Source organism: Belonocnema kinseyi, chromosome 6, assembly GCF_010883055.1.
Source record: "Belonocnema kinseyi isolate 2016_QV_RU_SX_M_011 chromosome 6, B_treatae_v1, whole genome shotgun sequence".
NCBI classification, from domain to species: Eukaryota; Metazoa; Arthropoda; class Insecta; order Hymenoptera; family Cynipidae; genus Belonocnema; species Belonocnema kinseyi.
This window is the reverse complement of record NC_046662.1, coordinates 120812063-120837153: the sequence shown is the minus strand read 5'-3', so window position 1 is coordinate 120837153 and position 25091 is coordinate 120812063. Positions and strand designations below refer to the sequence as shown.

General features: G+C 34.6%; 2 protein-coding genes and 1 further gene across 4 annotated transcripts in view; 2 read left to right on the top strand and 1 right to left on the bottom strand.

Moving 5' to 3' along the window:
* The window catches only part of LOC117174063 (histidine triad nucleotide-binding protein 1), a 117819-nt gene extending 96111 nt beyond the window's left edge, over positions 1 to 21708 (top strand). The window contains exons 2-5 of one of the 2 annotated variants that reach the window (XM_033362730.1): positions 18070 to 18259; positions 18341 to 18482; positions 20148 to 20313; positions 21593 to 21708. In XM_033362730.1, coding sequence (XP_033218621.1) covers positions 18070 to 18259; positions 18341 to 18348 — 198 coding nt within the window. In that variant the 3' untranslated portion in view covers positions 18349 to 18482; positions 20148 to 20313; positions 21593 to 21708. Of the gene's footprint in view, positions 1 to 18069; positions 18260 to 18340; positions 18489 to 20147; positions 20314 to 21592 lie in introns of both variants that reach the window. The other variant, XM_033362729.1, reaches the window with a different exon arrangement.
* On the bottom strand, positions 3410 to 3569 carry LOC117175756.
* Positions 21709 to 21799: 91 nt separating the features above from the next.
* The window catches only part of LOC117174062 (phosphopantothenoylcysteine decarboxylase subunit VHS3-like), a 28950-nt gene continuing 25658 nt past the window's right edge, over positions 21800 to 25091 (top strand). Inside the window, exon 1 of one of the 2 annotated variants that reach the window (XM_033362725.1) lies at positions 21800 to 22024. In XM_033362725.1, coding sequence (XP_033218616.1) covers positions 22015 to 22024 — 10 coding nt within the window. In that variant the 5' untranslated portion in view covers positions 21800 to 22014. The other variant, XM_033362724.1, reaches the window with a different exon arrangement.

The window sequence follows — 25091 nt, the reverse complement described above, 5'->3', positions numbered from 1 at the left end:
GGATTCTATAATCTAAAGGGCTTCCGGAGGTTACAGCCATTTTGGCTATTTTGTCAGTAGCTTCGGTGCCAAAGATTCCTTTATGTCCAGGTATCCAATAGAGATTAATATTAATATTGGCTTCTTTCGTAAGGGAGAAAAGATTTCTTATTTTGTAAATAAAATAATTTTTGGTTTCCAAGTGGTTAAAGTTAAGGCATGCATGAAAGACGCTTTGAGAGTCAGAGGCTATTACAGCTGGGGATATTTTTTCTTCTAGTATAATTTCTAATGCTTCATATAGATCAGCGGCTTCAATTGTGAAAATAGATGAGTGTTTAAATATTTTAAATGTCCTGAAGATTCTAAGAAAAAAGTATCTTATACTTTTTTCTTAGAATCATCTGTGTAACAAATTTTTGCATTTTTGAGGTTTTTTCTAATATATTGGTTAAACTCCAGGTTTGGGGAAGAACTGCATTTAGTAAGAAGAAGGTATTTCTATAATTTTAAGTCTTATTTCTAGCTGTGGTGGATTCTAACCTATAAAAGGATTTAAGTGATGGATGGACTTCCATTGAAATTACTTTTAAGAGAAATTTTTTGGTAAGGAACTGTAAGTGGCGAAGTAATGGAGGCTCCTTTAGTTCGGCATACATGACTGGGATAGTGGTGGATATACGATAACTAACCCTCACATCAATAGAATATACTGGGATATCCCATTTGATCACATTTATCTCCCAGGTTGTCCCAAGGATATCCCAGGGATAACCCCAGGATATCCCTGGGGCGTTTACGGGATATTCAGATGTCTCAAGTAGGATATAAATTGACTTTCTATATCCTACTTGGAACATATGAATATCCCCTAAACTTCAAAGGGATATCTTAGGGTTATCCCTGGGATATCAAAATTTCCGTCTTGCGGGATATCCGATGGGTTATCTGCGGGATATCCTTTGGACAACCTGGGAAATAAATGGGATCAAATGGGATGTCCTGGTATATCCTATTGCTTTGAGGAAAGGATTAATCTTAGAATTTGATTCTGTAGTTTGCAAGTGTGGGGCCCATCACAGTGGGATCCATCACAATTAAGATATTTAGGATTGTTAGAGACTTTGGGGCAGATTTGACCTATATTGTGGGATCTTTTTCCGCAGTATAAGCATTCCGGAGTTTTGCAAATGCTTTTTACATGTCCGTGCCTGTAGCAGGACTAGCATATCTTTGGTTGAGTGGCATAAGGGTCAACACGGAGGAAAAGGAAGAAAAGTTTAATATCTTGTGGTAAGATTTTACCATAGAAGGTAAGAAGGACTGTGGTACCAGGAGTTAAATTTCCCTCTTTGTGTTTCCAATCAAAGGGTTTGACTTCAATAATAGGAGTAAAACTAATAGGTTGTTATTTCATTTCTTTTATCGAGAAATCTACAGGCACATTTTTTATTATACAAAAACGAGTGACTCTAAAGTTAGGGATGTGGGCTTTGAGATTAGGGTTAATTTTGTCTAAGTTTTCAACTATTTTGTTAGCTCTAGGGCCAGGGTAAAATGTTTGTGTAGGATTTTACCTGAAGACAGAACCTGGATGGGAGGATTGGTAGTACTGTCGATTTCAATAGTGAATGGGCCTTTGTTATTTTTAGAGTAAAGATTTTTCGATTTTAGAGTTTCGAGATTGAAAGGAAATTGGGTGTGTTAGTATGTGTTAGTATGTGTTAATTTGAAGTATTACTATCATTATCATGAGGACCGTCTATGGTTCTCTTATTGGAAGTTTTTGCTTTATTTATAGCCAAATGGGGCCTTTGCTCAGAAACATTCCCATCTTCATTGTGATTGCGATTAGGAACTACATTGTTTGTAGTTTTTGAGGTGATAGTCGTATCCATTTCTATGGCAGTGTTCGTAAACGATAGGATAGGATGAACTATTACTTGGGAGATTTGGTTTTGAGGATTCTGTGCGGAGACAATTTTATGCATAAGAAATTTGTGCAATAGATTTGCATTAGTTTTGTCAAATTCATCTAAATCTTCATCTGACTGACTCACTGCCTTATGAGATTGGCACCCCACGCTTAGAACCAAGCACACTGGCCCGGAGGCCGGCGTTCTAATGAACATCCCACGGCCTTTCCTGTAGAGAAGCCCAGAAGATAGATATTTTTAATCACCCTGTTCAATTGGCGATAGGTTCTCTTGAAATCTACTTGAGAATGAAGCAATGTGTTAGTAATCCGAGAAATCTGCCTGGATTTACAAATCAGCTCGACCCTCTTAACACATCCATGGAAGGAATCTGTGTGTCTAGCCAGTGGGCACAAAATTTGGTGATGTCTTTACGACATCGTTACAACATCTTTACGACAACTTTACGACATCCTATATTCATGTCGTTACAGTGTCTTTATGATATTGTAATGACATCGTCAGATCATACGACATATTTACGATATCATAAAGACGACTTAACGACATGGGCATAGGATTTCGTAGTGATGTCGTAAATACGTCGCCAAATTTTGTGTCCACTGGTTACACCACAACTTGACGTTCACATAATATATCTGACGGCAATGTCGGAAACGATGTCCAGTGAACCGTGAAGTTTTACATCTGCGTAAGTACAATGCGCAGGTACAAATATCATTTGAAATAAGATAAATAAATAAATTTTTTGAAATAAAATATTAATTTTCTTTAACTGAATCGAATTTTCTCCATTCGCAATTTTATTGACATTGCTTAAATGTATTCATTAAGGACTACGACGAAATAACACAAGCTATGACTGAATGAGCCTCATTTTGCACGCACGCGCTTATCCATCACTTAATCGCGGAATTTGCTTGCCATTTGCGAGCGATATGGGTCGCATCGTGGGAGTCGCAAGCATGCTTGAAGCGTGCGTCGCACAATTGTTTTCTGAACACTGGATAAATGAAACATTTTTCAATACTTTTTAATGCAAGCCTCCTTACCGGCAAGTATTTTTAGGTGTGAACGGAAGAGTTGGATATGTATTGCTACTAGTTTTAACAGAAGCGTTGACATCAATTGCGGCGAAAGTAGGTGTACAAACATTACCCTATAAGTTCTTTTATTTCGTGTATTAATTATTATTATTAAAGTCACATACATTGAATACGCTAAAATAAGTGACCATTTGAGACTAATTTATAATAACAAACCTTAGAAAATAGAATAAATCAATTTAAATTGACTACCCTAGCGGGCCGAATGAACGGAAAGGATACTCTACAGCTTATCCTTATATTATTAAAAGCGTTAAAAATTTAAAAATTGTCATTAAATTCTGCTGAAGGTTACTTCAGGCGAATGCATACTCGCTTCAGTAGCATGTTGCCACTTGCGTCGCTGCCTTGTTTTCTCACGTTTCCACTGTATTTTGCTAGCACCCAGCCAAAATAGCTAACAAAATCTTGGCTAACACAAGCTATACGTGCGAAATATCCACATTAGGGATATTTGCAAGGGTAAGCTCGACTGTAGTGCAATGGAAGAGCCTCGCCTTGGAGGATCCGCCTTGTTCATCACGGTAGCCTCTACGTACGGTAGCCTCTTTCCGCACTTTTTAATACTTTTGTCATTTCTTGCATACGTCATCTAAATATTACTATCTCGGCTTGGACGAAGCCGGTTTTTTGGATGAAATGTTTATATTTTGTTAAATAATCAAATTGGAGAGAGCAATAGAGAAAAATTGCAGTCACACTCAGTGTAGCCGTGTGTGGATTCTCTTAGCACTCTCCATCGGCCCTCGTAAAACCCATGAGGCAGACTCCCTGGAGCGCACTGAATTGCTCGTAAATAATTACCCTATCATTATTATAAGATGCAGAACAGTTACAAAAACGGAAAGCAGAAAGATATGGCTTCATTTAATTGTAATTAGCAAAGTTAGTTTATTGACATAATTTGAAGAAATTGAAAAAAGAGATTCATGAAAATCGGTTAATATTTGCAGTAATAATGGAAATATTGAATTATATACAAAAGTATGCCCTTTGCCGAAAACTTGGCATCTACTCTCTCAATCCCAATAATGTGTATTCATTTAAAAAGTACTGATTAAGAAGTCTTATTGACTTCGAATAATGAGCATTACCAAATTAATTATAAGCTTTCTAGTTAATCTTGTGAGAAAATCTTACTAAAGCAGTTGGTAAACGACGTCGCTCGATAAAACTTTTCATTTTTCGCGCTTGAATTTCAAATAATGAACATTGAGATAAAATGGAGATGTTCATATTTAATTCAAACAAATTTTTATTAATCGCTGTTATATATGACTTCCTAATCAGTACTTTTTAATTGAATACTTATTATTCAGATTGAGGGAGTAGATGGCAAGTTTTCGGAAAAGGGTACACTTTTGTATACGAGGCGGGTTAAAAAAATAAGGTGGCTTTATGGTTTTCCCAAAAAATATTTATTTATTCCTTAATATTTATGTTGTCCCCTTCAAAGTAATCCCCCTCAGATATAATACACTTGTGCCAACGCTTTTTCCAATCATCGAAGCACTTCTGATAATAATTTTGTGGTATAGCCTTGAGTTCTTTTAGCGATGAAGTTTTTATCTCCTCAATCGTTGAAAATCAATGTCCTTTCATGGGTCTTTTCAGTTTGGGAAAAGAAAAAAGTCACTGGGGGCTAACTCCGGTGAATATGGAGGCTGAGGCATGACTGTGGTGCTGTTTTTGGTCAGAAAATCTTTCACAAGCAACGATGAATGAGCAGGTGCATTATCGTAATGCAAAATCCACGGATTGTTTTTCCAAAGTTTCCAAAATTGTTTTTCCAAAGATAGCATGACATGAGCCAACCGATATGCCAACATCTTCAGCAACTTCTCTGATGGTAATTCGGCGATTTTTCAACACCATTTCTTCCACTGCTTGAACGTTTGCATCTGCTGTTGACGTGCTGGGACGTCTAAGGCGAGGTTTGTCTTCGACATCCTCTTTGCCTTCTTGGAACAGCTTGTACCACTTATACATATTTTTCTTACTCAGAGTAGACTCACCGTATGCAACTGTCAACATTTCACAAGTTTTATAGCAGTGGATTCCATTTTTCACACAAAATTGAATGCAAACTCTTTGCTCCATTTTTTTCGAAAGAAGAAAATCGCCGAGCACCCCAAACCCTTCTAACCTTTTACGCCTCTGCCAGAAAAACAACATGAGCTATATAGTCAAAACTGTGAACATATGATCGTGATGAGTGTACCAACACAACAAAACAAAAAATTTAAAACTTGAATGTACGTAGCCCCCGAAAATTGAAAATTCACCTTACTTTTTGAACACACTTCGTATAGTTCAATGTTTCCATTATTACTGAAAATATTAACCGATTTTGATGAATTTTTTAATTTAATTTCTTCAAATTGTGTCAGAAAACTAATTATGCTTATTACAATGAATCAAGCCATATCTTCCTAATTTCAGTCTTCGTAACTGGTCTGCATCTCTATTGTTCTCTCCAATTGGATTATTAAACAAAATATATACATTTTAGCCAAAAACTGGCTACGTCCAAGCCGTGAGAGTAATATTTAGATGACGTATGCAAGAAATCAGACAAAAATATTCAAAATTGCAAACAGAACCTTACATTTGTTTTTATAACTCTCATAAATCCCCTTAAACACTCGCTGTGCTCCCTAGCGCACTGCGGCCGAATCACAGCCTTAGGCGGCAAGATTCAAATCTTCATATAATAAATCAAATATTTTTGTGTTAAATCTTTTACCTATGAATCATGATTTATCATTTATACCATCATGTAGGTACTCATTCATGTCTAATTTTACACAAACGGAATACCTTCTCCGACAAGAATAATATGAAAAATGAGAATTTGAACAAATTCTTTACCTTTAGTCCTGATATCTCGTCTCGTAACCTCACGGTCACTGCTTAAGTGCTCTCACTTGCATCACAGCGTTGTCTGAGGTTTTCACTCCGTGGTGCTAGCATCCAGACAAAATTCTTGAAATTACCGACGGAACGCTTATTAACTGCTACTAAAAGAAGATGCACCTGAAGCCGCCTTCGACCCATGTAAATGGCAGGTATTTTATTTCTTAAAGTTTTTAATGCTGCAACAAAAAGTATTGCTATCACTCTGTGAGTTTCTAATGGAAATTTTAAGGTAGAATCCGAATTTTCACAATTTAAACGTTGATCTTGCTGTTTTTTTGTTGTTGAGTTTTTTAAGAAGGAACCGAAGGGGGCTCAGTTGGGTCTTCAAGGGTACTTTGTAGAGGCTCCATTCGGTTCCTTCAGTCCGCGAGGGACTTCTAGGAAAATTACGTAAAAACTGTTCTGGAACCGTTATTAATTTTTGTTCCTTATTTGTTTTAGAGCACTCTTGTAACAGGGTTCTAGAACTTCGATTTAACACTATTACGGCACAGTACTAGAGGAAACCTGGAACAAATGTTATAGAATGTCTATGTTTTTTCAGTTCTAGAACAATAACTTAACAACTGTTCTGGAATAGTTATTAATCTTTGTACCTAATTTGTTATAGAACACGCTTGAAACAGGGTTGTAGAACTTCGATACAACACTATTATGCACAGTTCTAGAGCAGACTTGGAACAAATGTTACAGAACGTCTGTGATTGATCAGTTCCAGATAAATTACGTAATAAGAGTTCTGGAACAGTTATTAATCGTTGTCCTTAATTCGTTCCCCAGTGGGCACAAAATTTGTCTACGTCTTTATGACATCTTTACGACATCCTATGTCCGTGTCGTTACAGTGTCTTTACGATATCGTAAAGACATAGTCAGATCATACGACATATTTACGATATCATAAAGACCACTTAACGACATGGACATAGGATGTCGTAAAGATGTCGTAAAGACGCCGCCAAATTTTGTGCCCACTGGGTCTAGAACACACTTGCAACGGGGTTCTAGAACTTCCATATAACACTATTACGACACAGTTCTAAAAGAAACTTGAAACAAGTGTTATAGAACGTCTGTGATCAGTTTGTTTTAGAACAATTCCATAGCAACTTTTACTGAACAGTGCTGTCACATAGTTCGAGAATATTTCTGTCACAATTTTGTCAGTGTTCTAGAATACTGTTACCTTTTTGTTCTAGAACAGTTCGGTCATAATTTTGTCACAGCGTTCTAGTACACTGTTATCTCTTTGTTCTAGAACAGTTCTGTCACCATTTTGCAACAACGGTTATAGAACACAGTTCCTTTTTTAATCTGGAACAGTTACAAAAGGTGTTTGCTGGGTGTTTGAAGCTACAATCCGCCCTTGTATAAAATTTATTCAAATAAAGCTGCATGAAACACCGTGTAAAATCGGACAAAGATTTCTGCGTAATCTCCTATACACGATGTCTCAAAATAAATAAAATAAATAAAAAATTACTTTTCTAAAAATCAGTTGAAGTTTTAGTTTTTGAGTTATAAAATATGTAGACTGGGCCAATCAGGAGCACGTTATGAACAGACGTGCTTGCGTGAGTCCAACACAGTGTAACTGAAACGAGGTATGAGAAGAGTCTAACAATATTGTTGCAAAATATCACTGCACTGTAAGACCTTGCAGTTGGTGGGGAGGCTTAAGCGTGTGGGACAGAGGGGTCAAACGGACCTCGGTCTGCATGCGTATGGATATGGATGAAAGGATCCCTATAAACGGGCTCTCCTGGTATGCATGATTGTAGTATTATAAAAGCGTGAAAGAGCCTAGTTAACACGGGCTTTCTGGATCCCTCGGTCGAGGTCTCTCCCGGACCGACCTCCAATTTCTGGAGTCGGCCAGGGAGGAAATCATTGACATAACTCTCTGTACCGGTAGTTTTACAGATAACATCAAGAAGTGGAGAGTCTCAGATGAACCTACTCTCTCAGATCACTTACTGATAGAGTTCGTGTTGGAAGTCGCTGTACCCACCGGCTCTAAATGGGTCAGAAATCTAAGAAGAACGGACTCAGGGGATGCCCAGGTCAATTAGAGACGTGAATACCCTAGAGATGGCGACCGAGTTTTTCACGGAAGCCATCAAATCCACTTATAAAAGTAATTGTCGGCCTTCGAAAGTCCGAAAGACTGGAGAGACACACTGGTGGAACGCGAAACTCGAAGAGCTTCGCAGGCAAACAAGAGAGAAGTTCAGACGTGCCAGTTCTGGCAAAACGAAGGAGCTGTGGACGTCATTTACATCGATGAGAGATGAGTATAGGAGTGCAATACGCAAGGCAAAGCGTGAAAGCTGGACCAACTTTTGCACTGATATCGAGAAAGAAGCAGAGGCGGCTAGACTGGACAAGCGGCTTTCTCGAAATCCGGATGCTATTCTCGGGACTCTAAAATTGCCCGGCGGGGGATACTCAGAGTCGGACGGAGATACCTTGGCTCACCTGATCAAGACCCATTACCGGGCTTCACAAAGTTAGGAGACGGAGGGACGGCACCTCTGAAGCAATCAAAGCCGCCTGTGGCCAAACTGGGCCCGAAATGACGGCTAGCCAACAAGATTGTGACCCCAGCCATGATCAGGTGGGCCCTGAAGTCTTTCACTCCTAACAAGTCTCCCGGCCCAGATGGTATATATCCAGTCACCTAACAGAGAGCTGGTGAGATCATCATTGGGCCGTATTGAGACTTGTTAGGGCTAGTCTGACATTGGGTTATGTTCCGGCGGCATGGAGGGTTGCGAGAGTAGTATTTATTCCGAAGGCAGGCAGAATCGGTTATACTTCACCTAAGGATTTCTGACCCATTAGCCTCACATCTTTGCTGCTAAAAACATTGTAAAGAGTCGTGGACAGATATATTCGCGATTAGGTCTTGTCAAGTAGTCCTCTTCACAAGCAACAACACGCCTATAAGTCTGGTCATTCGACTGAGACGGCCCTGAGCACTGCAGTTGATCTAATTGAAGGACAACTGAAGCAGAAAGGTCTAGCGATTGAAACGTTCATGGATATCGAAGAAGCCTTTAACTACACCTATGGAGAGGTAATCAGGGCGGCCATGATCGCACACGGGGTGCGTAGTGCAGTCGTGGAATGGACCTGCCACATGTTGGTCAATAGGAATCTAACCACGACCAAGGGTGACACCACTATATGTGGAACCGTTGACTCGGGATGTCCGCAGGGGGGAGAAGGTGTTCTATCACCCTTGCTGTGGTGCCTGGTAGTGGATGAATTGCTTCATCTACTAACTATCAGTCAATCCGAGTAAGCTGTCATGGAACGAGCACGTGGCAAACAAGTGCCATAGGGAAAAGCTAGGGCTTGAAACCGGAGACACTTATGTGGATCTACACAGCGATCTTGCGACCAATACTAACCTATGCGGCAGTCGTCTGGTGGACCAAGGTCGAACTTTCTACTGTGAAGTCCCGACTGGAAAGAATCAGGGGACTGATTCTGAGAGGCATAACTGGTGCCTGAAAGTCGACACCCACGATGACCTTGGGGGCAATAATAGGTTTAGAGTCCCTCCATCTCACTATAAAAGTCGTGGCTGCGAAGGGGGCCTGAAGACAAAATATGGTAAATGATCGCAGTATCTCGACAGTTATGTGGATGCCAATCGATATCACGAAGAGGCCGACATTGAGCATGCTCAGGGACAAAATGTCCACTTGTCACTACATCTTCGACAAAAAATACCGGGGTAGCCTATCCACAAAAGAGAAATGGGCTAACGGTGAGGCACACTTGCCCAGTGATGGAGACAACTGGTTTAAAGATGGCTCCAGGAATAAAAGAACGCTGGAGCAGGTGTGCTGCAGCCTTGCTCCAGTGCGCCTATAAGGCAATGGAGTACGTCGGAGAAAGAAACATTCGCTTCTGCTCAGATAGCAGGGCTGCTATCATGGCTCTGAATGGAACAACGACTACGTCGCTGCTGGTATGAGAGTGCTTTAAGGCACTGAATAAGCTACCGACAGAAAACCGAGTGACTCTGCTCTGTATCCCTGGTCACAGTGGTATCAGGGTCAATGAAATATCGGACAGGTTAGCAAAGCTAGCAGCAAAGCAAAATTTTACCGGACCTGAGCCAGTTGTAGGCATTTCCAGCAAGTCGGTCACTGAATATATTAATAGTTGGCTGGCCGAGGAACATCAGAATGAGAAATGGCGGCTGCGCATACGCCATGCGCAAACTAATAACGGGTCCATGTTTACATTTCATTATAATCACAAATGTCACTAACATATGTATAAATTTTATTACAGTTTAAATATTATGATAATTCAAATATTTGAATTAATTTGATATTTCATTTTACGCCATTCATATTTATAAAATAGGTTTCTTATCATGGACATTGTTGAATCTTCAAAATCCAATTCATTTACGTCTCTAACTTATTTGCATTTTCCTATTCAAACTTACTTGTAGCCTCTTCCCATTCACTACAATTAAATAATGAAGAGCGTAATCTGCATTATACAATTCATCGATCTTTATCAAACATCAATTGACACGCTCAGAGCAATAGCGAACTAAAAAAAACGTGTGCAAAAGCGAAGTAAAAACACGTGAGAGCAAAAACGACCTAAGAATTGGCGAGAGGTAAAACGACATAAAAATGAAGGGAGAAGCCTCCCCCCCCCACTTTACTGCTGGGAACTCCAGTCTCGTTTAAAACCGAAAATGCGCGAACACGCATCTGAGCTTGCCCGACTTCATGAATGACGATCTAATCAGCTGCTCCTCAAACTTATTCTGATTTTAAAATCCTGAGTTACCATAGAATCATCAGAATTGTTGCGAAGAGGAAAATATTATTGACTAATGTAAATATATAAAGGGGACAAGATTTCAGGGCCTAACATAACTATAAATACATTTTTTAACTGCTAATTTTAGTTTATACTTAAGTTTCCAGTTGAAAAAATTAATTTTCAACCCAAAAAAAAATACGAACCAGACATGAATTTATGAATAAAATAGATGAATTTTCAAACAAGAAGAATAATTTTCTGCCTAAGAAGATGAAGTTTCAAGACAAAATATAAATTTTTGAAAAGAAAACTTTCCAACAAAATTGCTCAATTTTCAATTTTAGAAACGAATTTGAAGTTAAAGCAAGAAATGAATAAAAAATGGACTAGTTAAATTTTCGGATAAAAAATTGATTTTTTAACAAAATAGTTCGATTTTCAAACAAGGAAATTACCTTTCAAGTAAAAAAGTTTAATTTTCAACAAAAAATGGAACAGTTGAATTTTGAGTTTAAACACTTCATTTTAAAGAAAGAAAAAAATTTAATTTAAAACAAAAAAGGGAAATTTTCCAACAGAACAAAAAATCATTATTACTCAGAAAAAAAAGTTTTAATAAAATATTAAAATTTTCAAGCAAAAAATTTAATTTGAAAACAAATAATTTAATGTTCAAACCAATAATTCTCTACCGAAAACCTACATTCAAAATTCAAAAAATCAAGCTTTTAACAATAAAAAAACGAATTTTGAACAAAATGGATCAATTTTAAACGAAAAACGGATACATTATTAGTTTAAAAAATAAATTTACAACAACAAAAAAAAGTTTTCAGAAAAATAGTTCAATTTGCGACAAAATACATAAACCTTCAACCATAAAGATAGATTTTTATCAGAAGGTGAAACATTTAATCTCTATCTAAAAGCATAATCTCAAACTATATTAAAAAAAGATTCATTTTCAACGAAGAAATTAATTCTTAATTAAAATAGATGAATTTTTAAACAAAAAGAATAATTTTCTACCAAAAAAGATAGATTTTTAACTGAGAAATATCAATTTTCAAGCAAAAAAATTTCAACCAATTTTTTCAAGTACCAAATTTAAAAAAATTTCAACCAAAGATGATACGATTAAATGTTCAGTATAAAAAATTAAATTTCAGCAAACAAACACTTGAATTTTCAACAAAATAGTTCAATTTTTAACTGCAAAAGAAAAAGAATTTTTAACCGAAATAGATGAATTTTCAAACAAGGAGAATAATTTAATTTCAAAAATGAATTTTTAACTGTAAACGGTCAAATTTCAAGCAAAAAAAAAACAAATTCAGAGTTTTTATCTAAAATGGCTGCTTAGCGAACTTGACCTTTAGTTTAGGACACTAAAAGAGTGTACCAAAAGCCAATCTAATAGATTAATTTTTTCAAACCATTTCGTGCTCACAGACAGACATAAAGACAGACAGACGCATTCGTAAAAACTTATTTTTCGGATACAGGGGATTGAAAAACGTGGACATTTGACAAAAACTGGGGGGTGGGATCAAATTTTACACAAATCTAATACCTGTTCTGAAGAGAATGTAAAAAGAAATAAATTTTCTACTAGAAAAAATAACCCAGTCGGCACAAAATTTGGCGTCGCCTTTACGACATCCTATGTCCATGTCGTTACAGTGTCTTGACAATATCGTAAAGACATTGTCAGATCATACGACATATTTGCGATATCATAAAGACGACTTAACGACATGGACATAGGATGTCATAAGATTTCAATAAAAATTTATACAATTAAATTCTCAGTTAATTTTTTTTTAGCCCAAAAACAATCAACTTCTCAAATAAATAGTTGAACTATCAATAAAAAAAAAATAATTTCTAGCATCAACAGATGGATTTTCAAACAAGAAGAATAATTTTTTAACAAAAAATAGGAACTTTCAACTGGAAATGATAATTTCTAAAAACAAAACAAAAATGTCAACAAACTTCTTAAATTTTCAACTTTAAAAATGAATATTTAAACTAAAAAAATTAGTATTTAAACAAAAATGGAAGTTACGTTTTTAAATGAAAATTTCATTTTCGACAAAATAGTTTAATTTTCAGGAGAAGAAATACATTTTCAACTGAAAAACAATAAAATCTAGACCAGAAATAAAACAGTTAAATTTGCAATTCAAAAAATTAATTTTGAACAACAACAAAAACAATCGAATTTACAACAGAATAGTTAAATTTTCAAACACATAAGTAAATGCACAAACAAAATGAATAATATTCTAATAAAAACAATAATTTTTTACCAATAAAATTAATTTTCTCTAAAAGCGATCAATTTTAAGGTAAACACGAAAGGCATTTTCAACTTTAGAAATAAATTTTAATTGAAGAAATAAGTATTCAACCAAAAATGGAAGAGTTAAAATTTCCGGATAAAGAATTGATTTTTCAACAAAGTAGTACAATTTTCAACAAAAGAAGTTAATTTTCAACTAAAAAAGAAAATTTTTAACCAAAACTGGAGCATTTACATTTTCAGTTAAAAAAATTGATTAAAAAAAATCGAATTTACAACAAAATAGTTACATTTTAAACCAAAGGAATGAATTTGCAAACATGAAGAATAATATATCTTCCAAAAAAGACAAATATTCATCACAATACATGAATTTTCAACCACGCAGTTAAATTTTCAACTGAAAAAAGTGTTTTAACCAAAAATGGAATAGTTATATTTTCTGTTCAAAAAATCAATTTTCAACCAAAAAGGATTTCTAAGTCCAAAAAGAAAAAAATATCAACTTTTTTTAAAATTCGTAAAATTTTTCAACACAAAAAAGTGAAACCTCAATCAAACAAATATAATACTAGAAATTTCAAACTAAAAAGGATTGTATTCAATAAAAATAAGTTGGACTTTCTTATTTGTTTCTATGAATAATTCAGTTTGCATTTAAGGGGAAGAACGAGAACAATTGTTTTAAATAAATATTTAATTTCATTGAGCTCTAATGTTATATTGTCGACTATTGTAGTGAAATAGTTTTTTTGTTGATAGAATGATTATTTTCAATCTACTTATTTAAACTTTTTTTTTACAGAAATAGAATAAATATTTTGGTTGAAAATTCTCTTTTTGTATATTATTCTTGTGTTAAAATTTAATTTTTTTCCACTGAAACCTTGAGTATAAAAAGCAATTTTCAGTTAAAAAGTGTTTTTTTTTGTTAGTTGAAAGTTCTTTTTAGTAGAAACTTTTCCTTCTTGTTCGAAAACTGATATTTTTGGTAAAAAATCATTCTGTTTTTATTAAAAATTATATTTTTAGCTGAAAACTAAACTATTCCTTTCCCGGTTAAAAAATGTTTTTCAGTTGAAAAATTCAACTATATAGTTAAAAATTTATGGTGAATTCGGTTTCTAAAAAATTTTTTTGTTTTTTATTGGAAATGTTACGATGACATTCATGGTTGAATATTCACATATTTTATGGATAATTCGGTTTTTTTGTTGCAAATTAATTTTGTTGAAATTTCTTCCTTTGTTTAGAAAACTTTTGTTTGACAATTACTATAATTGTTTTTTGATGAAAATAGAAATTTGTTTTAGTTGAAATTTCGGGTTTTTGGTGAAAAATAATTTATTTGAAAATTCTTCTTTACGTTTGGAAATTAATTTTTTTTAAATTTATTATAATTTTTTTTACTGAACATGTAACAATTCTGTTCTAAATTCAATTGTTTTATTTTTATTCAAAATTAAATTCTCGGATTTAAAATTTAATTGTTTAAGTTTTTGGTAAAAATTATATTTTTTAGTTGAAAATTCTTTATTTTCGTCGAAAATTAAAGTTTTTAAATAAAAACGTAACCATTACATTTTTGGTTAAATACTTTCGTTTAGTTTTAATACTCATTTTTAAGTTGAAATTTTGATAATTTTTTTGATTTTTTTACAATCTATCTTTTTCCAGTTGAAAATTCTTCTTTTTTATCAGAACTATTGTTTAAAAAAAATTTTGCTTGAAAATTGACTGTTTTCAGTTAAAAATGTATTATTTTTTGTAGAGGAGAGTACTCAAATATGAGATATTCTCGTAATATGAGATAGAGGGTCTCAGCTAAACTAAGAAACCGATTCTGTTGGTTCTATCACTAACTTGTAGCCCTTGAAGAAAGAGTAATTTCGTGGTATAGCCTATTTTTCATTGGGCTTCTAAAGATTATAGGCGAACTTTTTGTGAAATCGATTATGGTCGAGTTCTTGGAAGGGAATTCTTTAAACCCTATTTATCATTCATTAAATATGTATTTAGCAGTAAAGTTTCCCTGGAGTGATGGGGATTGAATAACTAAGTAGGAAAATATCGATCGTGTTGAAGTTTTTCATTGTACAGGTCAGGCATAGTAAGTGCATAGTTGCACAGTGTGGTTCTCATAATATGAGATACCCGTGGTTTTTATAGCACTGTGGCTGCGCGGGGGAAATTGGTTACATAAGTTTTTGTGACTACTGCAAAAACTAAATATATCTAAATAGCAGTAAATTTATGCTTCAGAAACAAAGAATAAAGTTTTTCATTAAAAATAATACTTTATTTTGCATTTTGATAGCTATTTCCTGCGATATCTCATATTATGAGAATAGTTTAACGAGTTTGGAAAAAGCATATTTTTACAGTTTTTGTATTTTCAACATAAAAAAAGTTTTTAATACAATTTTTTATTTGAGCTCCTTATGTCAAACTAAATTTCCTTTAAAATGGCCTATATTATTTTTAAATTCAGTACATAGAATTCCGACAATCACGCCAAACAGAGTTGGTATCTCATATTTGGGTACTCTCCTCTATTAAATTATTCTTCTTGTTTGAAAAAGCATGTGTTTTAGTTAAAAATGATATATTTTGTCTTTTTGAAAATTCTAATATTTTGTTGACAATTAATTTTTGGAATTAAAAAATTTAACTGTATTATTTCTGGTTGAAATGTATTTTTTAATTAAAAATTTTTTTCTTTTTTTGCAAGAAAATTGACCCCTCTCAGTTATAAATTTATCGTTTATAGTAAAAAATTATTCTTCTTATATAAAGTTCATATATTTGAATTGAGAATTCATTTATTTCGTTAAAAAATGAATCTTTTTATCAAAACTTCTTTTCTGTTGATTTAATATGATTTGTTTACATAAAGATTAAACATTCCATTTTTCGTTAAAAACGTACCATTTTAGTAGAAAATTCAATTAGATGTTCGAAAGTTCATGTATTTGTTAGAAATTAAACTATTTTGCTGAGCAAAAATTTTTTTTGTAAATTTATTTTTTAAACTGATAATGTATCCATTTTGCATTGAACATTTATCTTCTTTCAAATTAGTTTTTTCGTTTATTTTAAAATTTCGAATTTCTGTTTGAGGTAGAAAGTTATTGGTTTCAAAATTAAATTATTTGTTTTCTAATTCAATTTTTTGCCTCAACCGTAAAATATGTTGTTGAACATTTTTTTCTGGGTAATAATTATTTTTTACTGAAAATGCAACAATGTGGTTGAAAATTCATTTATTTGGCTAAAAAATTGTATTTTTGGAAGAATATTAGCCTTTTTTTACCGTTAATTCAATTCTTTGTTTGAAAACTTCACTATTTTGTTTTAAATACGATTGTTTTTTCAAATTCAAAAATAATCTTCTGAATTTCAAATTTAACTGTTCCATTTTTGCTTCAAAATTTTTTTTTTACCTAAAAATTAATTTCTTTGGTTAAAAATTGAACTTTTTTGTTAAAAATCCATTTTTGTTCATCAGAAAATTTAACTAGTCCATCTTTCATTTAATACTTATTGTTTTGGCTTAAAAATCGTTTCTAAGATTGAAAATTTGTACAATTTTGTTGAAATTCTTTTCTTATTTGTTAAAAACTAATTTTATACTAAAACTATGGCTAAGATATGCAGCACAAAATTTGAAACATTGTAGGCCCTGAAAACTTGTCCCCTATATATATTTACATATAGTCAGTGATATTTTCCTCTTCGCAAGAAATCTGATGATTCTATGGTAACTCAGAATTTTAAAACTAGAACAAATTTGAGGAACAGCTGATTAGATCGTAATTCATGAACTCGGGCAAGCTCGGATGAGTGTTCGCGCACTTTCGGCTTTGCATAAGGCTGGTTTTCCCAGCAGCAAAGTGGGAGAAAGCTTCTCCCTTCATTCTTGTGTCATTTTACCTCTCGCCAGTTCTTAGGTCTTTTTTACTCTTACGTGTTTTTAATCCGCTTTTGAATAGGTTTTTTCATTTGCATTTCAATTTTTTGTTATTTTGTCCCACTTTGATAAATATAAACCTCATAACTAGCCCATTGACAACATTGTAAATTGCTTGCAGGGTCTGACGACAGCACGGTCGGTATTTCTCCAACATAGTAATTAAAAAAACCTTTTTTCAATATTCGAATTATTTAGGACCAGATACACATTCTTATATGCCTTCTATTTATCATGCCAAATTTTTAACACGATATCTCATTCCGTGGGGACGTAAGTTGGGAAAGGAAACTTCCATTGGTGTTTTCTTCACAAAAAAATTTTTCTCAAAATTTCCACCGGAACAAAGCAAAGATATGGACTTTATTACCTCCTCTTTCATTTCCCAAACTTTTAGAGCGATACCTCATTTCGTTTAGACGTAAGTTGGGAAAGAAATATTGAAGACCAGGTTTGGTCACGTGACCCTCTCGTCACATGGCCTTAAATGGTTCAACTATTAAGGCGCTTTCATGATTCTGCAAGCAGGTAGCCTGCATGCTTGCACAGGCAAGCGGCTGCTCACACCTCGTTTTTTCCGACTACTGAAAATCGTGAAAAAGTATTTTAATTGCGGGAGTTTTTAAATCTGAAAAAGAGTAATAATTAGAAAATGAATTGTTTTATAAGATAAAGTATCGATAAATGTTAGAATAATTGTTATTGTGAAATTCTTAATTGTAATTGATAGAAAATTAGGGTAATGTATAACAAAATTATATGATTGAGATGTGGCATAGATTGTGTGAAACCAGCTGTTTGTTTTGAGTCGCAAGGGTTGCGAAAGTGAATCGCAAGAACGAAGTATAGTTTTAATTAAATTTTCCTTATTACTTTCCGTAATAGTGGAGTTAACTGCCCTTCGTATTTCTTTTTGTGTAAAATGGTCATATTGGAGTACGCGAGCTTTCTGTTTTGACTCTGTCAGTTTTACTGTGACCCAACCTAAAATTTACAGTATTCGCAATTAATCATTCAAAATACAAATATATTTATTTTATTTTTCAGAACATAGAAAGAATTAAAATGGCTAGTTACAAATACGAATGTTTTAATAATATAAGTCCAGAAAACTTGGTAATAAAAGGAAATGTTGTGAAGGAGAAAACTTCCCAGGAAGATGTTTCCGTACACGAGGATGAATTTGACAAAACATTATATGAGGATGTAGTATGTCTGGACGAATACGAAGAGGATGGTAAAAATTTAATTCATAATTTATAATCGCACTTTGTGTAGTTTTAAGGAACTTCTTAAATTTTGTGTGTTTGTTTTGTAGGTAATTAAATAGCGTGTCGATAAAAACAGAAATCATGAAAGTGACAGAGATTCAGTCAATTCAATTGTCAAAAGGATAAATGAAGCTCAGTGTACGAAACGCACCCTGGCGGACCGAAGGAACCGAATGGAGCATATACAAAGTACCCGTAAAGACCCCATTGAGTCCGCATTCGGTTCCTTTTTAAAAAACTCAGAAAAACAGCAAAATCAACTTTTAAATTGTTGAAATTCGGATTCAACGTTAAAATTCCTGGTGACGTCTTTACGTCATCGTTACGACAACTATACGAGATCCTATGTCTATGTCATTGCAGTGTCTTTAAGATATCTTAAAGACATCATCAGATCATACGACATATTTACGATATTATAAAGACGACTTTACGACATGGGCATAGGATGTCGTAAAGATGTCGTAACGATGTCGTAAAAACGTCGCCAAATTTTGTGCCCACTGGGTACTGGTCAAACTTTTCCTCCATGAGAATGGACAGGCAGTTGTAAACTATTGTAACCTAATACAAATGGTAGAATTGGTTCAAACTTATCCATGCTTGTGGGATTTTACTATACCTTTGGCTCCAAGAAGTCGATATATTGTAAACGAAGCATACCCAGTGGGCACAAAATTTGGCGACGTCTTTACGACATCGTTATGATATCTTTACGACATCCTATGTCTATGTCGTTAAGTCGTCTTTATGATATCGTAAATATGTCGTATCCCTACCGAAAAGAATCTTTGAGTATATACTAAAAATTCTTTAGGTCAAAGAATCTCAAAGAAATTCTCCGCAGGTACTCAGGTAGATATTTTTAAAGGTCCAGGAAGCTCGTTTAAATAGTCTGAATGCTTTAAAATATCCTTTCCGAAATTGAAATAAGAATACGATCAAAAATAACAAGCAGAGAGGCTATCTCAATAGAGTAGCCGGCACTCAAGGGTCCTTTGTTAAGCTTTCGGATTAAAATTTAGAAGTAGATTTTTTTAATTTCATAGTTAACAGCCTAAAACATAATAATTCGGAATATTTGGGTTTCGATGAATTCAGATATCTAACTTTTTCTTTTTAATGCTTAAAATTGGAATTAATAGAACGTTTCTCGTAAATGGAATGAGATACGCCAAAAAAGACAACATTTTTGAATTCAACTAGAAAATTGTATATTAGTATATAAGTTATAATCATAAATAGGTATAATGAGAAAATTCATCAAATAAAAAAGAAATGTTAATAATTTGAAGAGAAATTTAAGGAGGGAGAGCGGATAAGCCACGACCAACTACTGTAAATAACTCTGCCCGCCCGGTACGTGACGAATACAAAAGGAACATTATATTACCGTCGCACCACTCTTAAAACGACCAATAAAAGGATCTTGAAAAGGACCCAAATCTCGCAAACTATTTCCGAGACTATTTTGTTTCAAATCGACTTTGTTTATAGACTCAAATGGGCCAAGCTATTTCGCTAAAGAAAACTCAGAGATTTCTTTCGCTAGGGATGATCTGACGATGTCTTTACGATATCGTAAAGACACTGGAACGAAATGGACATAGGATGTCGTAAAGTTGTCGTAAAGATGTCGTAACGATGTCGTAAAGACGTCGCCAAATTTTGAGCCCACTGGGTGGTTTGACATCGCTTCTATATTTCCAGGTATCAAATGTAGTAATTTTTCTTTCGTATGCAAAAAAGCATACATCAAGCATGAACGTCTTATTGTTAATAGTATATACTATTATGTATCGATTTTTGTAGATTAACATTTATTACAATAGAATTGAAGTGTGCTTATTCCAGTGACAGGTTGGACTGTACAATTTGTGAGACAAAAATTTGCCAACTTGAAAAGCACGTACCATCTTCGAACATTATCGCTACCAAGTGGTTCAAGTGCATACAACAAAAGGCCGTGGGTTTTTGACCCTCACTTTGCTTTCTTAAAAGATGTATCAAATCCTGCGGTGTATGTATAGAATATTATTATACATACTATGGTGATTTTGCTGGCCTTTTTTTAAATTTAACTTGGCACCACGACAAATTGTTCCTTTTGCCGAGAAAATGACCTCTTATTTTTTCAGTATTCGAAAAAATTATTTAGAGGTCGCTCAAGGCCATTTTAGGGCACAAATGATAATTCTTATTGAAATTCACGATGTTTATTGATTATTAATTTCTAGCGCGTAAAGATTGTGTTATTTACAGTTCAATATTGCACTCAGATTTTTACAATAACATGCAAGGATCGATCAAGGCAAGTTTAGGGCAAAATGATCATTTTTAATTAATTTGATGCTATTATAGATTATATTTATTATTTATTTTATCGAGAAACTGTGTAAATTTATTTCGGTAGTTTATTGCCATCTATTTTACTGTTTCTTTTCTAAATGGTAAATCATTATCCCTTCTTGTGCACTTATGATAAACTTAAATCTTCGTAATCACAAATTGACCATTAAACTTGATCCTATACTGATGAAGCTTCTATATCCTACTATTTTAAACATTTTCTATTTTTTTTGCAAAATTAAAAAAAAAGCTAACATGAAATAGAAAAAAATTTAATGACATTTTTTGCAAAATGACCTTGATTGATCTTAAAGTAATACGGCACACTGTTAATAAACCACTTGACTAATTTGCTTGCCGCAATGAATCAATTGACACTCTTTCTCATTTTAAAAAACTTGAGAAAATCAAATTGAGTCAACATTTTCTCAAGAAAATGACCTTGAGCGACCCTTAAATGTTATTTTAGAAATCTGAATAAAATCTGGATGCAATATTGAATTGTAAAGAACACAATCCATATACGCCAGAAATAGATAATCAATAAATAGCGTTAATTTAATTAGGAACGATCGTTTTGCCCTAAAATAGCCTTGGACAACCTTTGAATATTATTGTAAAAATATGAAAGAAATGTGAATGCAATAATGAGTTGTAAAAAATGCAATCCACACGCGCGAGGAATAAATAATCAATAAATAGCGTCTAATTATTTAGGAATGATATTTTTTGCTCTCAAACGGCCTTGAGCGACCACTCAGTATTTTTTTGTAATTCTGAAAAAAATCAGAGTTCATTTCCGCAGAAAAAGAAATAATTTTTAGGGCTTCTAAGTTGAATTGAAAAAAGTCCAAAAAACAATCACCCCAATATATACATTCCCGCTCATTAAACATGTAATTGTACAAAAGTGTTCAAATATATAATATATTTCGTTCTTTATTTTGTAGCACCATTTCTAATGTCCGTCCACTTGAGTCGATCAGTGTTAACAGGAAATCTGAAAATGACAAAGAAGGAAGTTTTAACGCAGACGATTTAGGATTCATAAGAAACAAATTAGCAGAATCTGGTATATGTATTTTTTAATAAAAGTACCATGTATTTTAAACTAAGTTCATTCTGGTAATAGCAAATTTTTATTTCATATAGGCTAAAAGATGAAGTCCTTAGATCCTGTTGACAAAGCTATCTTGGAAACGCTCTCCAAAAAACAGACGCGTCCTAACTTAAGCCACCTATAACAGTGGGGATTGTGGCTTTCCAAAGAAATTGAACAATTTCCAGAGAAAACTGACAGATTACAAATCCACCGTCGACTTCGTTTCTATTTTCAATTCTGTCAACTAAGTTAGAAGGCCAGTAGTACTGCATGTCATCTGGTAAATTTTTTTCTGAATGTTTTATAAAACTGTGAAGACAAACTGGCCCAAGAATAGTGAGTTTTATGTTATTCACATTTACATTTATAGGCATTCGAACAATTCTCCATTGCGAGACCATGATTCCAAAAGTATTCTCTATTGTACGTCTTGCTCGATTAAGTCTATAATTGAAAATCTTTTCTTCATTTGGCAAACGTCCATTTGCCCGTCCTGGATATGGACGCATGATACTTGTATCTAAAGGAAGGCTTCATGGTCTACACAAAATTGTGGTAGTGTGGCCCCCCAGGATTTAATTCTGATGGTGGAGGAAGATTCAAAGAGCGGGAGAAAAGTCTTGTGCCGAATTTACGGCTTCTAAACACTCCACCATCACTCTGTCGACCTCTGGTGCCAACGTTTCCCACTATAAAATTGTAGTTTGCATGATATACTGCCTACAGATTCACGCTGTGAGCGTGTTTATAATTAAAATACTCTGAACCACTATGCGCTGGTGCGTAGAAATACAGAAAAAAATTCATGATTATTGTTTATACGTATTAGAACAACTCATTTTTCCAACTCTTTTTTACATTAGTTTTTCGAAAAATTTTTTTCCATCCAGGAATCTTCTTGTAATACTTTTAAATTCCTATTACAAGCTACCTGCATTACAACTTGTTTTCCATCCATGGCCCCGAAACAGTGTGAAAGTTGCCATTTCATTGCAAAATCATGAATAACTTTTAACTATTCTTCATTAGTTTCCGGCATCTTGAGTACAGTCGGTTGTAATAGATTTCAAATAGTTCCTAACACTGTAGGAATGAAGGTATCTATTGTCTAAACTCCCAAATGCCTGTGTCTGCCAGTGTGTGTGGACCATTGCCAAGGAGTTGACATCTTAAATCCACACATATTATTAACTTTTCGTTTAGTTAATCAACTTTTTCTAAAAATATTTTAGTAAAGTACTTATATCGAAGCACATTTCAGTAAAATTGTTAAGTTTTACACAACTTTGTTTAATACAATAAGCAATAACTTACGGTGTCATTCACAAAATACATGATGCATTGAGGGGAGAAAGGGGGTCTGTCAAAGTATCATCCTCCATGTTAACAATAATGGAAAAAGCATCACGCAAAGATAACAAAAAAAATAAAAGGTTAAAAATGTTAACGTTAAGAGTCGGAAATATCGGATCAAATTTCTGCATTTATGTTGAAAAGATTTTAGAAACTTTGATTCTTTCCTTTGTATATATATATAATTAAAAATTTGTCATAAGGACAACCGCAGGATTTCGCCGGGAGCGAGTGCTAATTTGAAAAATTGCACCGGCTCCCAGAGAAATCGCGGTAAAATTTCAGCCACAACCACGTCTCACGACCGTGAGATAGGTGGTTACAGTCTGTAACGGAATAAATACGACGATCCGGCAAAAGTTTCGTGCACCCTGAGAACACGGGGCGATCCGAGGACTACCGCCTTCTGCATTTTTCCCGCAAGTGTTTTAGCATACTGTTGACACGCAGGGATGCTTTTCAGGCTATTAACGAGTGAAAGCTTGGCACCTCCAAGGGCGCCGAAGATAACGACGATTAGTTTAACAGAATATTCCGGGTACAATCGTTGCAACTGCCGTATAAGGTCTCTATACCTCTCTTTCTTTTGATTCTCCTTGGCTATGATGTTTTTGTCAGCTGGTGCCGAAAATTCGATAACGAACATGGTTCGCTGCTCGAAGTCAAGAAGAACCATGTCTGGCCTCGAGTGTGCAACAGAAACAATTGTCGAGAATATAAAGTTCCAGTATATGTGGCACTTTCCATTCTCGACAATTGACTCAATTTCCCTAGGAGAATTTAGAGGAGCGTATTAAGGTTAATGCCGTAAGAGTGACAGCGATGGTAATAAAGCACTCTTAGTGCCGCATTGTGCCTTTGGATGTAGGTCGTTCCCGCATGAGTTGGACAACTAGATAGTATGTGAGCTAAATGCTCGGGGTGTGCATGGCACGTCCTGCAGCTATCATCAGGAATGTCTTGGCTCAAAATGTGGCGACAGTATGTTAAGGTGGAAATGACACCGTCTTGGCATGCCAAAATGAAACCCTCTTACCAGACTTCAATTCGGGCGATTTAAGGAAAGCAAACGTTAGCTCACACGACATTGACTAATCCTCCACATTTCCGTGGTAGATATCATGCATGCTCTTATCGATGAGCTATTCACGAAAGTTTTTCTCTTCGGATTTCTTAATTCGGGCATTCAGGAGTGAGTACCCTAGATAAAATTAGATGCATTTTTCTCACCCCTAATACTGAAGTTATGTCCGAGTGTTTCAGCGGCTTCCTCCGCTGCTTTGTACAGAAACGCTCCTTTGCCCACTTCTTCGTGATTCCTGACCATTTTAAGAAGTGGTTCTCTTCCATTTGCGACTCTATGTGCTGTGCCCAGAATAATCCTGTTGTGAAGACATTCAAGACTCAATATTCCGCGACCACCTTAACGGCGTGAGATGTACAGTCGCGGAACAGAAGATTTAAGATGCATGCTTTTGTACATGTGCATAACCTTTCTTGTCCTGATATCAAGGGAACTGAGCTCGCTTTTCGTCCATAGAACTACTACAAATGAATAAAGTACTACCGGGACGGTAAGCATGTTCGTTGCAGATACTTTGTTTCTCGCCGACAGTTCGGAAGACCAAATCTGCCGGATGAGACGTTTGTATCTGCTTCGAAGAGTATCCTTTGTAGATGTCACATCCTGAATGCGGCTTTGTGGCACGCCCAGGTATGTATAACTCTCTCCAGCGCAAAGGTGTCGTATAGTGCTTCTTTCAACAAGCTCAGGATCTTCAGTTAAGCCATTCAGTTTTCCTCGCTTCAAATAAACCTTGGTGCATTTATCTAACCCAAATACCATTCCAATTTCCTTAGTATATAGTTCGAAAATCCCTAGAGCTAGATGTAGTTGCTCTCTGTTTTTAGCATAGATCTTAAGATCGTCCATGTAAAATACATGAGTGACCGTGTACTTTCGATCTGCAGGTTTGCCGCACAAGTACCCGTCG